The sequence below is a fragment of the Prinia subflava genome, unplaced genomic scaffold (genome assembly GCF_021018805.1).
Source record: "Prinia subflava isolate CZ2003 ecotype Zambia unplaced genomic scaffold, Cam_Psub_1.2 scaffold_52_NEW, whole genome shotgun sequence".
NCBI classification, from domain to species: domain Eukaryota; kingdom Metazoa; phylum Chordata; class Aves; order Passeriformes; family Cisticolidae; genus Prinia; species Prinia subflava.
In genome coordinates this window covers 235,296-250,815 of record NW_026961053.1, presented here as the reverse complement: position 1 = coordinate 250,815, position 15,520 = coordinate 235,296, and the positions used below count along the sequence as shown (strand labels likewise).

Genomic DNA, 15,520 nt, shown 5'->3' with positions numbered 1-15,520 from the left:
GGGGCCGGGAGAAGGGGACCCCGACAGCCCCGGCCGGGAAGGGGCCCTGGTCAGGCCCCCCAAAACCCCTCAAAGCCAAATGCTCTTCCTGCACCCCACAAAGCCCCTCCCCAGTTCCCCTCCTGAACCCCACTGCCCTCCCTGCACCCCAACCCCCCCTGCATGATAACCCACACCCAAAACCAGCCCTGCACCCCGAAACCCCCATTCCCCCCACAACCCGAAACGCCCCCACTTCCCTAACCCCCACCCCAGTTCCCCCCAAACCCCCCCTGTACCCTAATTCCATACCCCCCCAATTCCTCCCCCTGGAACGAGCTCCCCCCACGGGCATCCCAAGGGCGGGGTTTGGGGTCCCTGCGCTCCCCTGCCCCGAGTCTGGGGTCGCAGAGGCTGAGGACCCCCATTCCCACCGAATTTGGGGTCCCATGGGGGGTCTCAGCTTCCCCCTTCTCCTCGACTTTGGAAGTCCCCATGGCGTGGGTCCAACCCCCTCCTTCCCCCGAGTTCGGGGGTCCCGGGTTAGCGGGGGGGACGGTGGGAGGAGGAGGAGGAGGATGAAGAGGGGGCGGGGGCAGCGCCAGAAAAGTCCCAGGGGAGCTCGGGAGGAATTTTGGGGGATCCTGGAAGGGAGAGAGGAGGAAACTGAGGCAGCGTCAGCAGGGGGAGTTGTCACCCCGTGTGTGTCCCCTCTCCTCCCCTGTGCTCCTCCCGGTGTCCCCGCCGTGCGTCCCCTGTGTCACCCCCCGAGCCTCCTCCCTGGCTCCCCTGTGCTCCCCCCGGTGTCCCCTCCCCGTGGCCACACGTGTCGTTCCTGTGTCGTCCCCCCCGTGTCCCCCCCGTGTCCGTGTCCCCCCCCCGGCACGGGAAGAGGCTCCGGGCTCGCGGAAACGGCCCCTCCCCGTGCGCCTTCGGCCGCGGAGCCGCCGGCGGGACCCTCCGGGAGCCCCGAGCCGCCCCCGGGAGCCCCTGGCACCCCCCGAGCCCCCCGGAGCCCCCCATGAAGCCCCCCGGGGCCGTGGGGACGCTGCTGCGCGCCCTCGGCCGCCGCGATGGCCCCGACGCGGTAGGACCGGGGGGAGGCCCCGGGGGGGAGTGGGGAGGGTCCCGCGTGGGGAGGGGGGCGCTGGGGGCGGGGGAGGAGCGGCGGGGTATCCCCCCGTGGCGCCCCCGCGGTCCGCTCCGCACGCCCCCTCCCCACGCGTGATGCCGGGGAGGGAAATTCAAGTCTGACCCTCCCCCGCAGCCCCTCCGCACTTTCCCACGCTCACCCCTCTCCTCCCCGCTCCCTTTTCCCCATTTCCCCACTTTTCCCCTTTTCTCCTCCGGCCCCTCCCTCCCCCCGCTGTCCCCCTCCCCCCGCACGCCCTCCCACGCCCCTCCCCCCCGTGGGAACGGCGGGGTGGTCCCGGGGGGGGCATTTCCTGGGCTTGTCCCTGCCCCGCTTCCTGCGGGACGCGGTGTCCGTGGCCGGGGGCCAGGGGGGCCGGGGGGACACGGGGGGGGACACGCGGGACGACACGAGGGGGGACACGGGGAGGGAGACGAGGGGACACGGGGGGACACGCGGGGGACATGAGTGACACGGGGGGGACACGGGAGAGAGAGTGGAGTTGACACGGGAGGGACAAGCGGAGGGAGTCGGAGGGACACGGGGGACACCGGGGTGGCACTGGGGGTGACATGTGGGACACGAGAGGGTCACAGCGGGGACATGGGGGGAACAGGGAGGTGGCGCAGGGACACGAGTGGGACCCGGGAGGGGATAGAGGGGACAGACACGGGGAGAACGCTGGGGGGGTGACAAGGAGGGGGACATGACCGGGACACGTGGGGACACGTGTGGTGTCATGGAGGGGACACGGGTGACACGGAGGGGACACGGGGTGACACGGAGGGGACACGGGAGAGTCGGGGGAGACATGGAGAGATCAGTGAGAAGTCATGGGGGGAACACCGGGGGACACAAGAAGGGACATGGGGGACACCGCGGGGACAAGGGGGGGTGACACCTGGGGACACGTGAGGGGGCCAGGGGAGGACGGGGGGGGCGCGAGAGGACACGGAGGTGACACGAGGGGAATTGGGTGGGACAGGGGTCGGGACACGGAGGGGGTCACCGAGGGGACACGGGGTGTTCACAAGAGAGACACAGAGGGTGACAACGGCGGGGGACACACGAGGTGTCGTAGGGGTGACACGGGGAGGACACGGTGAGGACATGCGGTGACCCCCCCCGTGTCCCCCCAGCCGCGGCCGTCCCCACCCGCCCCCCCACATGTTCCGCGAGCGGAGCCTGCGCCGGGGGGTGCCCTGCGGGGGCTGCGGGACCGCCCTGGGACCCCACGGGCTCGTGTGCAGAGGTGACACCCCCCGGGGACACCCCTGCCGACACCCCCGGGACACCCCTGGGACACTCTGGGGGGGGGCTGGGTGGGGGAAGGGGGTGGGGCTACTCGGGACAGTGGGATCGGGACTGGAAGGTTACTGGGGGCCGGGCGGGAGGGGTATTGGGCAGGTACTGGGAGGGCACTGGGCAGGTACTGGGCGCACTGGGAGGGCACTGGGAGCACTGGGGGCTCACTCGGATGGTTACTGGGGGCAGGTGAGGAGTTTACTGGTGTAAACTGGAGGCAGTGAGGGGTTACTGGGGATACTGGAAGGTTACTGGGGCCGGCGGAGGGGTACTGGGCAGGTACTGGGCAGGTACTGGGGGCACTGGGAGGGCACTGGGAGGGCACTGGGAGGGCACTGGGGGCTCACCTGGATGGTTACTGGGGGGCACTGAGGAGTTTACTGGAGTGTTTAGTGGAGGCAGTGAGGGGTCACTGGGAATACTGGGAGGTTACTGGGGGCAGCGGGAGGATATTGGGGGGGCACTGGGGACCCTCGAAGGTCTGGGGGGGACCCTGGGGATACCTGGGGGGTCCTGATGTCCCCGTTGTCCCCCCCAGTTTGCAAAGTCGCCGCCCACAAGAGATGTGAGAGCAAGGTACGCCGGGGTCGGGGGCGTCACCCAAGGGCGGGGGGGCCATTTGGGGGCTGGGGTCCCATTGGGATGACCCCGTGTCCTCCTCCAGGTGACGTCACCGTGCCAGCCTCTGCCCCCGCCAGAGCTGGTGAGTGGGGGGGGGCGCAATCTCCCCAAACCCGCCGGGCAGGACCCGAGACCCCCTCGAGATCCCCGAAACCCCCGGCCACGACCCGAAACCCCCGAAGCACCTCCGGGCAGAACCCCCCGAACTCCCCTTAGCACCCCCAGACTCCCCGGGCAGGATCAGGGACCCCTCGGAAGGGGTGCCCCCCCCCAAGCCCCCCCGAGCAGGACACGGGACCCCCCTTGGGACCCCCCAACGCTTCTGTCAGGACCCAGCACCGCCCGTATTCTCCTGGACCCTGAACCCCCCAAATCCCTCTCGGGACCCCAAAACCCTCGCGGGCAGGGCCCTGCCCCCTCCCCGGAGGCCGGGCCCCCCCAGACTCCTCTGTGCCCCCCCAGAGGCGGAACACGGCCCCGGTGCGGCGCAGCGAGCGCGTGGTGAGACCCCCGGAACCCCCAGAACACCCAAAAACCCCCGTGACCCCCCCGTGACCCCCCCGTGACCCCTCACCTCCCCCCCTATCCCCAACCCCTCCCCCGGGACTCCCCAAATCCCCCTGACCCCCCCCCCAACCCCCTGTGACTCTGCGGTGTTTGGGGGACCCCTCTGACCCCCCCTTACCCCTCCCTGATCCCCCCACCCCGTCCCGACCCTCCTCCCGTTTTGGGGACCCCCTGGCCGTCCCCTTGACCCCACGCCCGTGTTTTGGGGACACCCCCGCTCTCCCCCACCCCGCCCTGTTTTGGGGACCCCCCCGACCCCCCCTCCTTTGCTCCCCCTGCCTTGGCACCCCCTGAACGTACTTGGCGCCCTCCCCCGCCCCGTGTTTGGGAACCCCCCTTAACTCCCGCCATGTTTTGGGTGCCCCCCACCCCCTTTTCCCCCTCCCTCGTTTTTGGGGCACCCCTGGGACCCTCCAGGGCTCCTCGCTCGACAGCGCCCCCCAGCGGAGCACCCTGCCCAGGTACGGGGGCTTGGGGGTGCCGGGAGGGGGGGAGGGGAATTTGGGGGAGATCCCAGGAGGTTTTGGGGTGCTGGGGCGTCCCGGGGAGAGTTGGGGTGTCTGGGGGGGTTCAGGGCGCTGAGAGAGTCCCGGAGGGTCAAATTCCCTCCAGCGGGCTCTGGGGGCTCTGGGGGTGCCACCCCCGGTCTGAGCCGCTCCTGTCCCCAGGACCCCTCGCGCCCCCAGCCCCGAGGCCCCCCCGTCCCCCCCCCTGGACCTGACGTTCGTGACCGAGCGGATCCTGAGCGTGGGGGTCCCGGGGGGCGGCGAGGGGGGCCCAGGGGGGCACCTGCGGCACCTGGCGAAGCTGCTGGGGGCGCGGCACGGCCCCAACTACACGGTGAGGGCAACTGGGGCAACTGGGGGGGTCCGGGGGGGCTGGGGGGACACTGGGGGGGGGGCACTGGGGGGATCCGGGGGGTCTGTGGGGGGGGCATTGGGGGGGCACTGGAGGGAGGCACTGAGAGGGGTCCGGGGGGGCTGCGGGGGGCACTGGTGAGAGGGGACAAGACACGAGGGGGTGGCAGGGGGCTGGGATTTCGGGGGTTCCAGGGGTGGGCTGGTGGGGGTTCTTAGGGCAGTTTTGGGGTCGCCCCGGTGGGTCCGGGCTCCCCCCGACCCCCCTCTCCCACCGTGTCCCCCCAGATCTTCAACCTGTCCGAGAAGCGCCGGGACCTGACGCGCCTGAACCCCAAAGTGAGGGGGGGTCCGGAGGGATCTTGGGGGGTGCGAGGGGCCCTGGGGGGTGGGGGGGTCCCGGGGGTGGGTCTCGCTGGTTTGGGGGTTCCCCCGCGCGGTTTTGGGGATTCCGGGGAGGGTGCTGGGGCATGGGGCTGTCCGGGGGGGCTGCGGGAGTCTCGGGGGGTGCTGGGGATGTCCTGGGAGGGGGGATTGGAGGACCCGAGAGTATCCCGGGAGATTCGGGGTTGTCCCAGTGGGTTCGGGGGTGTCCCGGTGGGTTCGTGGGTGTCCCGCGGGGTTCGGGGTTATCCCGGGAGGTTCGGGGCGCCCCCGCGAGGTTCGGGGTGTCCCGGGGGGTTCGGGGTGCCCCCGCGGGGTTCAGGGGTGTCCCGGGAGGTTCGGGGGTGTCCCGCGGGGTTCGGGGTTATCCCTGGAAGTTCGGGGCGCCCCCGCGAGGTTCGGGGTGTCCCGGGGGTTCGGGGGTTATCCCGGGAGGTTCGGGGGGTGTCCCAGGAGGTTCGGGGTGTCCCGGGGGGTTCGGGGGTTATCCCGGTGGGTTCGGAGTTCCCCCGCGGGGTTCGGGGTGTCCCGGTGGGTTCGGGGGAGCCCCGCGGGGTTCGGGGCGCTGAGGGCTCCCCGCAGGTGCTGGATTTCGGGTGGCCGGAGCTCCTGGCGCCCCCCGCTGGAGCTGCTCTGCTCCGTCTGCAAAGCGCTCGAGGGGTGCCTGGGGGGGCACCCCCGCAACGTGGCCGTGCTGCTCTGCAAGGTGGGCAACGGGGGGGGGGTTTGGGGGGGGTCTGAGGGGGCTGTTGGGGTTGGGGGGCTGGGGACAATGGGGAGGGGGCTGGGGGGGCAATGGGGCGGGAACTGGGTGGTACTGGGGGCACTCAGGGCCATGGGGGGCACTGGGGTGGGGGTCACACCGGGAGGCACTGGGGGGTACTGGGGGCTGCGGGGGGGCACTGGGGGTTACTGGGGGGTCCTGAGAGCCCTGACCTGTTCCCCCCCCCACCCCCCAGGGCAGCAAGGCTCCGGTCGGGGTGGTCGTGGGGGCGTTTCTGCACTACAGCGATGTGTGGGGCAGGTGAGGGGGCGCTGGGGGGGTAAGGGCGGGCTTGGAGGGTTACGGGGGTTACTGGGGGGGCTGGGGGCAGACTGGGGGGTCCAAAGGAGAGTTCTGGAGTTCGGGGGTGGCCCGGGGAGGGGGGGGCTGAGGGGGGGTCGTGGGGGGGTTCAAGGGCGTCATTGGGGCTGTGCAGAAATCATCGGGGCTTGGGGGAGACTTGGGTGTCCCGGGGTGGTGGCGGGGACTTTTGGGGGTCCCCTGCTCCCCTTTTTACCTCCCCCCAGCCCCGAGCAGGCGCTGAACGCGCTGAGCATGAGGAGGTTCTGCGAGGAGAAGTTGGGAGGGGTCCTGCAGCCCTCCCAGCGCAGGTGGGGGGGCTTGGGGGGCGTGGGGAGGCTGTGGGGGCTGGGCCGTGGCGGGATTTGGGGTTTTTTGGGGGTGATTTGGGGGAATGGTTTTTGGGGTGGTTCTGAGGGGTTTTGTGTGGTGTTTTCGGGTGATTTTTGGGGTGTTCAGATGATTTTGGGGTGGTTTTGGAGTGATTTTTGGAGTGCTTTTGGAATGGGTTTTAAGGGGTTTTGTGGAGTTTTTTGGGGGTGTATTGGGGGATGGTTTTTGGAGTGGTTTTAAGGGGTTTTGTGGGTTTTTTGGGGGGTGATTTGGGGGAATGGTTTTTGGCGTGATTTTGAGGGTTGTTGTGGGGGATTTTGGGGGGATTTTTGAGGTGTTACTTGGGGTGATTTTTGGAGGGGTTTTTTGGTGCGTTTCTGAAATGGGTTTTAAGGTGTTCTAGAGATAACCTGCTGTTGTTTGGGGCGGTTTTTGAGATGGTTTTGGGGTGATTCTTAGGGGTGTGTTTGGGGTCGTTTTGAGGGGATTTTTGGCATGGTTTTGGGGCGGTTTTGGGATCCCACCTGTGCTCTCCCCAGGTACACTGAGGATTTCGGGGCGCTGCTCTCGGGGCAGCTCCGCCTGAACAGCTCCCCCCAGTTCCTGCACCACGTCCTGCTGCCCCCCCTGCCCGCCTACGACCCCCCCGACGGTCAGTTTGGGGTGCGGGGGGACCCCGGTAACCCCCCAGGGCCCCCCAATGATACCCCCGTGTCCCCCCCTCCCCAGGTTGCCGCCCCTTCCTCAAGATTTACCAATCGCTGCAGCTCGTCTACACCTCGGGGGTCTAGTGAGTGACACCCCCACCCCAAATCTGACCTCCCCTGCACCTCGGGGGGTCCCGGGGCCTCCCAACCCTCGCATCCCCCCCTGTGCCCATTGAGGGGTCCCCCTAAACTCACAACCCGGCCCCCCAAACCTGACATGCACACCCCGACCCTCCCCTTTGTGGGGGCTCCCCCCAACCTTCCCCCCCGATTTCCCCCGGTGCTCTGTGGGTGGGGGAGTTTCAGGGAGCGCCCCCAATCCTGACCCACCCCCCCCAAACTGATTACCCCAAACCTGCCCCCCAAACCTTCACCCCCCAAACCCTCACCCCCTGGACGCCCCCCGTTCTTCCCCCAGCAGCCCCCCCGCCTCGCAGTCGCTCTGTGTCACCCTGGAACCGGCGCTGCTGCTCAAGGGGGACGTGATGGTGAGGGGGGAGCGCGGGGGGGCGCGGGGGGGCAGAGGAAAGTGGGGGGCTCAGAGGGTCGTGGGAGGGTCGCGGGTGGCGTGCGGGGAGTGTCTGACGCCCCCAAACTTTGTGTGTGCGGCCCCCCCACCTCACCTGTCCGTGCCCCTCGCTCACCTGTGCCCCGCCCCCAGGTGCGCTGTTACCACCGGCGGCGGGGGGGGCGCGAGGCGGTTTTTGGGGTTCAGTTCCACACGGGGACCCTGCGCGGGCCCCGCCTGAGGCTGCGCCGGGACGAGCTCGACGTGGCCTGGCAAGGTGGGGACACGGGGAGGGGTCCGGGGGAGCTGGGAGGGCTGCGGGGTCTGGGGGGGCACGGGAGGACAGCGGGGTTCGGGGGAGGGGTCCTGGGGTGACTCGAAGGGTGCCGGGAGGGGGGACACGGGGGAATTTAGGGGCGTAGGTAACGGGGTCACCCTCAGTTCCCCTGTGCCCCCCCAGATGAGAACAAGAAGGGCAGACCTGGGGGAGTTGGGGTGTGCGGGGAGGGGGGGAATGAGGGCCGGGAATGAGGGGATTGGGGAGTGCGGGGGGATTTGGGGGTGCGGGGGGATTGGGGGGTGCGGGGGCATTGGGGGTGCGGGGGGATGGGGGGGTGCAGATGATGGGGACGCCCCCACGCCCGTGCTGCCCCCCCAGACCAGCGCTTCCCTCCTGACGCCACCGTGGAGTTCATCTTCTCCTCGGGCCCCGAGAGGGTCGAAGGTGGGTTTTGTGGGGCGGAGACCCCCGGGGATACCCGGCCGGGCCCCCTCCTCACCGCCTACCCCTCACCCCCCAGGCTGGGCCCCTCCCCGCGGCCCCCCCGCCTCTCCCATCGATTACGGGGTGCGGGACCCCGCAGTTCGCCGGGACTCCTACGAGGGGCATTGGGACAGCCCCGAGGGTGAGCGGGGGCAGGGGAGAAATTGGGGACCGCAAGGCACGGCGGGGGGAGGAAGGACCCCATGGCCTGGGGTTTGGGGGACGCGGGGGGGGTCTCAGGGTGCTGGAGGGTGTCAGGGGTGCCTGGGGGGGGGGTTCAGGGGCCGGGGGGGCTGGGGGTGTTCGGGAGGACCCCACTGTATGGAAGGGCTGGGGTTTGGGGGAGGCTGGGGGGGGTCTCCACCTTCGAGGGGGGAGCTGAAGGTCTGGAGAAAATGCGGGGAGCTGGGGGTGCACGGGGGTCTTTGGGGGGCCATAGGGGCACACAGGAGGGGTCCCCACGGTCTGAAGGGGCTGGGGGAGGAGACAGGAGGGTTCCCGTGGGGTTTGGGGGTGCAGGGGGGGGTTTGACCGCCCTTTTGCCCCCCAGAGCCCTCCCACACTTGGGGTCCCCTGGACGGCAGCCCCTATGCCCGCGTGCAGAAGAAGGGGGGCCCGTCCCCGCCCGGGGGGGGCTCTGACTCCCCGCCCCCCGCCCGGAGCCCCCCACGGCCGCCCCCCGCCCCCCACGGCCGCCGAGCGCCGGGAGCTGGAGCAGCTGCTGGGGGGGTTCGGGGTGCGGGGGGGCCGCGAGACCCCCGGCCCGGGGGAGGAGCCCCCCGACACCCCCGAACCGCTCGGGACCCCCACAGCCTACGGGACCCCCGAACCTCTCTGGACCTCGGCACCCTACAGGAATCCCACAGCCTACGGGACCCCGATGTCCCGCGGAACCCCAGTGCCCCACGGCAGCCCCACATTCCATGAGACCCCCGTGCCCCACGAGGCCCCCCCACCCCACGGGATGCCGATATCCTATGGGACCCCAATATCCCATAAGAGCCCCCCATCCCATGGGACCCTCCCGTTCCATGGCACCCCTGCCCCCCACAGCCCCCCGACGTCCGGTGGGACCCTAACACCCCATGGCTTCCCCACATCCTACGGGGCCCCCCAAATCCCAGGGGTCCCCCACGCCCTATGACACCCCAAAACCCTACGGGACCCTGGTGCCCCACGTGACCCTGACACTCCATGGCCCCCCAGCACCCCAGGGGTCCCCAACATCCTACGGGACCCCAGCACCCCATGGGCTCCCAGTGTCCCTGGGGACCCCAACATCCCCCGGGGTCACAGCGCCCTATGAGACCCCAGTAACCCACAGGACCCCAATATCCCGGGAGTCCCCGATATTCCACGGGACCCCGATATCCCAGGATACCCCAATATCCCAGGGGACCTTAACATTCCAGGGGTCACCGATACCCTACAGCCCCCCAGCATCCCATGGGACCCCAACATCCCTGGAGACACCGACTCCCTATGGAACCCCAACATCCCGGGGGTCCCCATCACCCTACGGGACCCCAAAGTCCTATGGGACCCCCCCATCCCACGGATCCCCAACATCCCAGGGCTCCCACACTCCCCAGAGCCCCCCACCAGCCCAGAAGTCCCTAACATCCTACAGCCCCCCAATATCCCACGGGACCCCAATAATCCATGAGACCCTAACACCCTACGGGACCCCCACATCGCAGGAGACCCCAGCCCCCCACAGCTCCCCCACATCCTACAGCCCCCCAAAACCCCATGGCACCCCCGTGTCCCCCGGGCTTCCAATCTCCCACATCACCCCAATATCCGAGGCACTCCCAACCCCCCACGGCCCCCCCCGCACCCCACAGCCCCCCCGTAGCCCACGACGCCCCCTCACTCACCAGCCCCCCCACACCTCACAGCCTCCCAGGATCCCACAGCCCCCCGAGCCCTTGGGCCCCCCCCAGCCCCTGGGTCCCCCCGTGCCCCCCCCTGTGCCGCCGAGCCAGCCTGGCCTCCCCCCGGGAGCCCCCAAAACGGGGGGTGCAGCGCTCGCTGTCCGAGGGGTTTCCCCCGTGGGGGGCCTACGGGCGCCCGGTGGCGGGGGGGTATCTGCTTTTGGGGGGACTCGCGCCCCTCTGCCCCTGCCAGGACTGCCAGGGCTGGGGGGGCGTCTCCCCACTGCCCACCCGCCCGGTTTATCGCGGGCACGGCTGGGGGAACCCCCCCGCGCCCCCTCTGGAGCCCCCAAATTGCCCCCACTGCGGCCGCCCCGGGCTGGGGCTGGAGCGGGGACCCCCTCCCGAAAAAGGGGGCTACGATCCCCCCGCCGCGGGGGAGCCCCAGGAGCCGGCAGGTAAGGATGGGGGGCAAAGTGGGGGCGCAAAGGGGTTAATGGGGGTCCTGGGGGATACCGGGGATTTGGAGGGGTCTTAAAGGGCTGTGGGGGCTTCTTTGGGGGGCATGAAAGGGGCTGTGGGGGGTCCTGGGGGGGATCTGTGGGAGGTAAAAGGGTTCATGGGGGGGTGTTGAGGAGATTGAGGGGGGTCTAAAGGGGCCGTGGGGGCTTCTGGGGAGGGTCCGTGGCCACTCCATCACCCCAAGGGGGCGCCTTGGGGGAGCTGAGGCATAAACTGGGGGAAATGTGGGGGGATCTGGCGGGGTTGGAGGGGTCATTGGGGGGTCCGGAGCGGCAGGGGTTTTGGGGAGCGGCAAGGGGCGAAGGAGCCGCTGGAGGGAGGATTTTGGAGACCCCCCGAGGGTTTTTGGGGGGTCTCACTCCGCTCTCTGTGCCCCCCCCTCCAGGGCGGCGCAGCCCCGTTGAGGGCACCCCGTGGGCGGCCCCGCTCCGTGCCCCCCCCGAGTCTCCCCGCGCCCCCTCCCCCGGCAGCGGCACCCCCGGGCCCCCCCCGGCCCTGCAGCCGCCCCTGCCCGAGAAGCGGCACCCCCCGGCCCCGGGAGGGCCCCGGGACCCCTCCTCACCCCAGCGCAGCCCGGGGGGGCCCCGGGACCCCTCCTCACCCCAGCGCAGCCCGGGGGAGCCCCAGGGACCCCCCTCGGCGGGGGGGGCGCCGGGCGGGACCCCCCCCGGGGGCACCTTCGTGCAGGACACGACCAAGTTCTGGTACAAACCGGGGCTGTCCCGGGAGGAAGGTACGGGGGGGCGGGGCGGAGGGGCCCTGGGGACCCCCGCGTGGCTGGTGGGGGGGCGTGGGGCCGGAAACTCCCGGGGGAGTTGGAGGGGATGGGTTTGGGGGGGTTGGGGATTATTAGGGGGTATTGAGGAGCTCGTGGGGGGATTGGGGAGGCAGCATGGGAGGGTCTGGGGGGGGCATTGAGGGGGCGGTCAGGGGAGCGGTGGGGGGGTTACTGGGGGGGGCTCTGGGTGGCTTGGAGGGTTGAACGGGGGTGTCATTGGGGGGTCCCCGTGCGCCCCCTCCCCCCCGTGTGACCCCCCCCTGTGCCCCCCCAGCCGTGTCCCTGCTCAAGGCCGCCCCTCCCGGTTCGTTCCTGGTCCGCCGCAGCAGCAGCTTCCCGGGGGCGTTCGGGCTCGCACTCAGGGTGGGGGTCCCGCCCCCCCGCGCCACCTCCAGAGTGGGTATGGACCCCCCCAAACTCCTCCGAACCCCATAGACCCCCCGGCTCCACAGGCACCCCTCAAATCCACCTCCCCCCCTGTGGAATATTTGGGGGCCGGAGGGGTTCTCGGGCATCTCCCAGAGCTCTGACACCCCCAGCACTCCAGGGACCCCCGAAAATCACTCCAAATTCCCCACCAGAAGCCCCCAAATTCACCCATAGACCCCCCCCCTCGTGCAATATTGGGGCTCTGCCGGGGGGGTTGGACACCCCCAACACCCCTTGAACCCTCATGGATCCCCCCATGGGCACCCCCCCAAATGCCCCATAGAAAATACAGGGGCATCGGGGGGTGCTGGGGGGGTCTTGGGGGTCTGACCCCCTCCCGGCCCCCCAGGGGACCCCCAGGAGCAGCTGGTGCGGCACTTCCTGATCGAGACGGGCCCGCGGGGGGTCAAAATCCGGGGGTGCCCCGAGGAGCCCTACTTTGGTGAGGGGGCAAGGGGGGCTCGGGGGGCACGGTGGAGGGACCTGTGGGGGGTCTCTGAGGGTCTGGGGGAGTTGGGGGGCATTGGGGAAGTCAGGGTGGGGGCAAAGGGGGTCAGTGGGGTCTCAAGGGGAACTTGGGGGGGCTGGGGGCTGGGGGGGTTGGGATCCAGGGAATCTATGGGGGCTTTGGGGGGCCAGTGTGGGTTTTGGGGTGCCCTGACCCCTGTGCCCCCCAGGGAGCCTCCCGGCGCTGGTGCTGCAGCACTCCATCACCCCCATCTCACTGCCCTGCACCCTCCGCATCCCCCACGCAGGTGGGCACCCCAAAACTGCATGGACACCCCAAACCGCCCGTGTGACACCCCAAAACCCCCCAGAGAACCCCCAAACTCCCCAGAGAACCCCCAAAACCCACGAGGGAACACCTCCAAAACCGCGGGGACACCCCTGAACACCCGCTTGGACACCCCAAAAGCATGAGGACACCCCAAAATCTCCAGTCCTCCCCCAATACCACAGGAGCCCCCCAAACCGCAGGAACCCCCAAAATTTCGGGGACACCCTCAAAGGGTCAGGACCTCCCAAAAAGTGGACGGGACCCACCACAAACTCCTCCAGCCCCCAAAATCCCCCCAGAGTACCCCAAATTTTCCCCCAAATTCCCCCAGCACCCCCAGTTTCCCCTGGATGGTTCTGGTGGGGCACTGGGGGCTCCCGGCCGCCCCCCCACACCCTGTGCCCCCCTCCCCAGAGCTGCAGGAGGAGCCCCCGGAGCCCCCTGGACCCCCCAATGTCAGCACGGCCGGAGCCCTCCTGAGGCAGGGGGCAGGTGGGACTCGGGGGTTTGGGGGGACTGGGAAGACTGGGCACACCGGGGGGGCTGGGGGAAATGGCACTGGGGGATACTGGAGTGGGGGGCACTGGGATGGGGGGGCTGGAATTGGGTCTCTGTGTGGGGTTGGCATTGGGACTGGAACCACTGCAGGGACTGATGCCGGTTTTGGGGGGGCTGGTCCCGGTTTTGGGGAGGCTGGCTCTGGTTCTGGGGAGGCTGGCCCTGGTTTTGAGGAGGACTGGCCTGGTTTTGGGGAGGCTGGTCACCAATTTGGGGAACCTGGTGCCAGTTTCAGGGAGGCTGGTCCTGGTTTTGGGGAGGTTGGTCGAGTTTTGGGGACGCCTGTCCTGTTTTGGGGGTGTTGGTCCCATTTCGGGGAGCCCGGTCCCCATTTTGGGGGGGCTGGTCCCATTTTGGGGAGGCCGGGCCCGGTTTTGGGGAGGCCAGGCCTGGTTTTGGGGAGGCTGGTCACCAATTTGGGGAACCTGGTGCCAGTTTCAGGGAGGCTGGTCCCCTTTTTGGGGGGGGCTGGTCCCATTTTGGGGGTGCTGGTCCCAATTTTTGGTGTGCCCGGTCCCCGTTTTGGGGTGCCCGGTCCCCGTTTTGGGCAGCTCCCCCCGTTGCCCCCCCCAGCCTGCTCCGTGCTGTTCCTGGGCTCGGTGGGCACCGAGGCCCTGACGGGGCCCCAGGCCGTGGCCAAGGCCGTGGGGTCCCTCCTGGAGGGGGCCCCGGGCGCGGGGGGCTCCCCCCGGCCCCCCCCCAGCCCCGTGCACTTCAAGGTGTCGGCGCAGGGGATCACCCTGACGGACCGGCAGCGCAAGTGAGGGACCCCCGAACCCCCAAACCGAGACCCCTCTGACCCAAATAACCCCAAACCCCCCGATCCTCCCCACACCACCCAACCCCATCCCCCGGACCTCTTCAAACTGAGATCCCCCCAAACACCGACCCCCCAAACTACTGAACCCCCAAACTACTGAACCCCCAAACCATGAACTCCCCAAATTACCAAACCCCCCAAACTACCAAATCCCCCAAAAGCACTGACTCCCCCAAACACCAACACCTCAAACCCTCTCAAATGCTCCAAAACCTTCACCCCTGAACCCCCAACCCCGCTACACCCCTAATCCTCCAAACCACTGATCCCCCAAACCCCAACACCCCCCAAAACCAACCCAAACATCCCCCAAAACCAACCCCGACACCCCCCAAAACCAACCCTGACACCTGCCAAAATCAACCCCAACCTCCCCCCAAAACCCCTGGGCACCAACTGGTCCCCGCCCAGCACCCTGACACCCCCCAAAACCAACCCCACACCCCCCAAAACCAACCCCACACCCCCCAAACCCAACCCCCCCCGTGCCTGCCCCCCCAGACTCTTTTTCCGCCGGCACTACCCCGTGAGCAGCGTCACCCACTGCGGCACCGACCCCCAGGACCGCAGGTGAGGGGGGGGCACAAAGGGGGGACCCCCAACCGTGCAAACCCCCCCAGACCTCCCAACCCCTTTAACCCCCCCCAGGTGGACGACCCCCGATGGGACCATGGCCAGGTAGGTGGAGGGACCCCCGGAATGGGAATCCCCCAGAAGGAGGGGGGGCACAGAAGTGACTCTGGCCCCCCCCAGGATTTTCGGGTTCGTGGCGAAGCAGGCGGGGGCGCCCGGGGGGGGCAACGCGTGTCACGTGTTTGCCGAGCTGGACCCCGAGCAGCCGGCGGGGGCCATCGTCACCTTCGTCACCAAAGTCCTGCTGGGGACGCGGCACTGAGAGACCCCCCCGGGACCCCCGAAACCGCCTGGAGACTCCCAAAGTCCCCCGAGGCAGGGGGGGCTCAGGGGCACCCTCCAAACCCAGGGGGACTTCTCCCCATCTTCAGCAAGGTCCTGCTGGGGACACGGCCTTGAGGGACCCCCAGAACCCCCTGGGACCCCCAAAAACACCTGGGGACCCCCTGGAGTCCCCCGTCCCGAGTCCCCCACATAACCAACCCCCCCCACCATCATCACCTTCCTCACCGAGGTCCTGAACAGCCCCAACCCCCCCCCGAGACTTCCCCAAAACTATCCCCGGACCCCCCAAACCCTCCCAGACACCCCCAATTCGGGGGGAGCACAAGGAGACCCCCCCCATAATTTCCGTCCCCACCATCTTCATCACTGAAATCCTACTAGGGACCCCCAAACTCCCCCCGAGACACCCCCCAGGCCCCTCCAAACGCTCCCCAGACCCTCCAACTTCCTCTTGGAGACCCCCCAAAACCTCCTGCACCCCAAAACTGCCCCCCTCAAATGAAGAAAGGGGGGGCTGGTAGAAAAGGGGGCACAGAGATGCCCCCCGCAATTTCGGGGGGGTCCTGGGGGAACCCAAATAAATCCACATTTATTTTGGTGTAAGAAATGGGTTTATTTGAG

General features: G+C 69.2%; 1 protein-coding gene across 1 annotated transcript; it reads left to right on the top strand.

Annotated features, from left to right (window-relative positions):
• The first annotated feature begins 1,000 nt into the window (after positions 1 to 1,000).
• Positions 1,001 to 15,011, top strand: TNS2 (tensin 2). Its single transcript, XM_063425053.1, is given in 32 exon segments — positions 1,001 to 1,056; positions 1,058 to 1,066; positions 2,251 to 2,363; positions 2,955 to 2,992; positions 3,081 to 3,119; positions 3,500 to 3,538; positions 4,022 to 4,065; positions 4,273 to 4,444; positions 4,750 to 4,800; positions 5,428 to 5,460; positions 5,462 to 5,551; positions 5,805 to 5,869; positions 6,136 to 6,219; positions 6,781 to 6,893; positions 6,971 to 7,031; positions 7,367 to 7,436; positions 7,610 to 7,733; positions 8,115 to 8,180; positions 8,257 to 8,361; positions 8,770 to 8,900; positions 8,902 to 9,101; positions 9,301 to 10,073; positions 10,129 to 10,554; positions 11,004 to 11,351; positions 11,671 to 11,796; positions 12,175 to 12,267; positions 12,503 to 12,580; positions 13,018 to 13,095; positions 13,735 to 13,921; positions 14,483 to 14,551; positions 14,630 to 14,659; positions 14,735 to 15,011. Coding segments are annotated over 32 exon segments (4,053 nt in total). The 3' UTR covers positions 14,877 to 15,011.
• Positions 15,012 to 15,520: the final 509 nt, after the last annotated feature.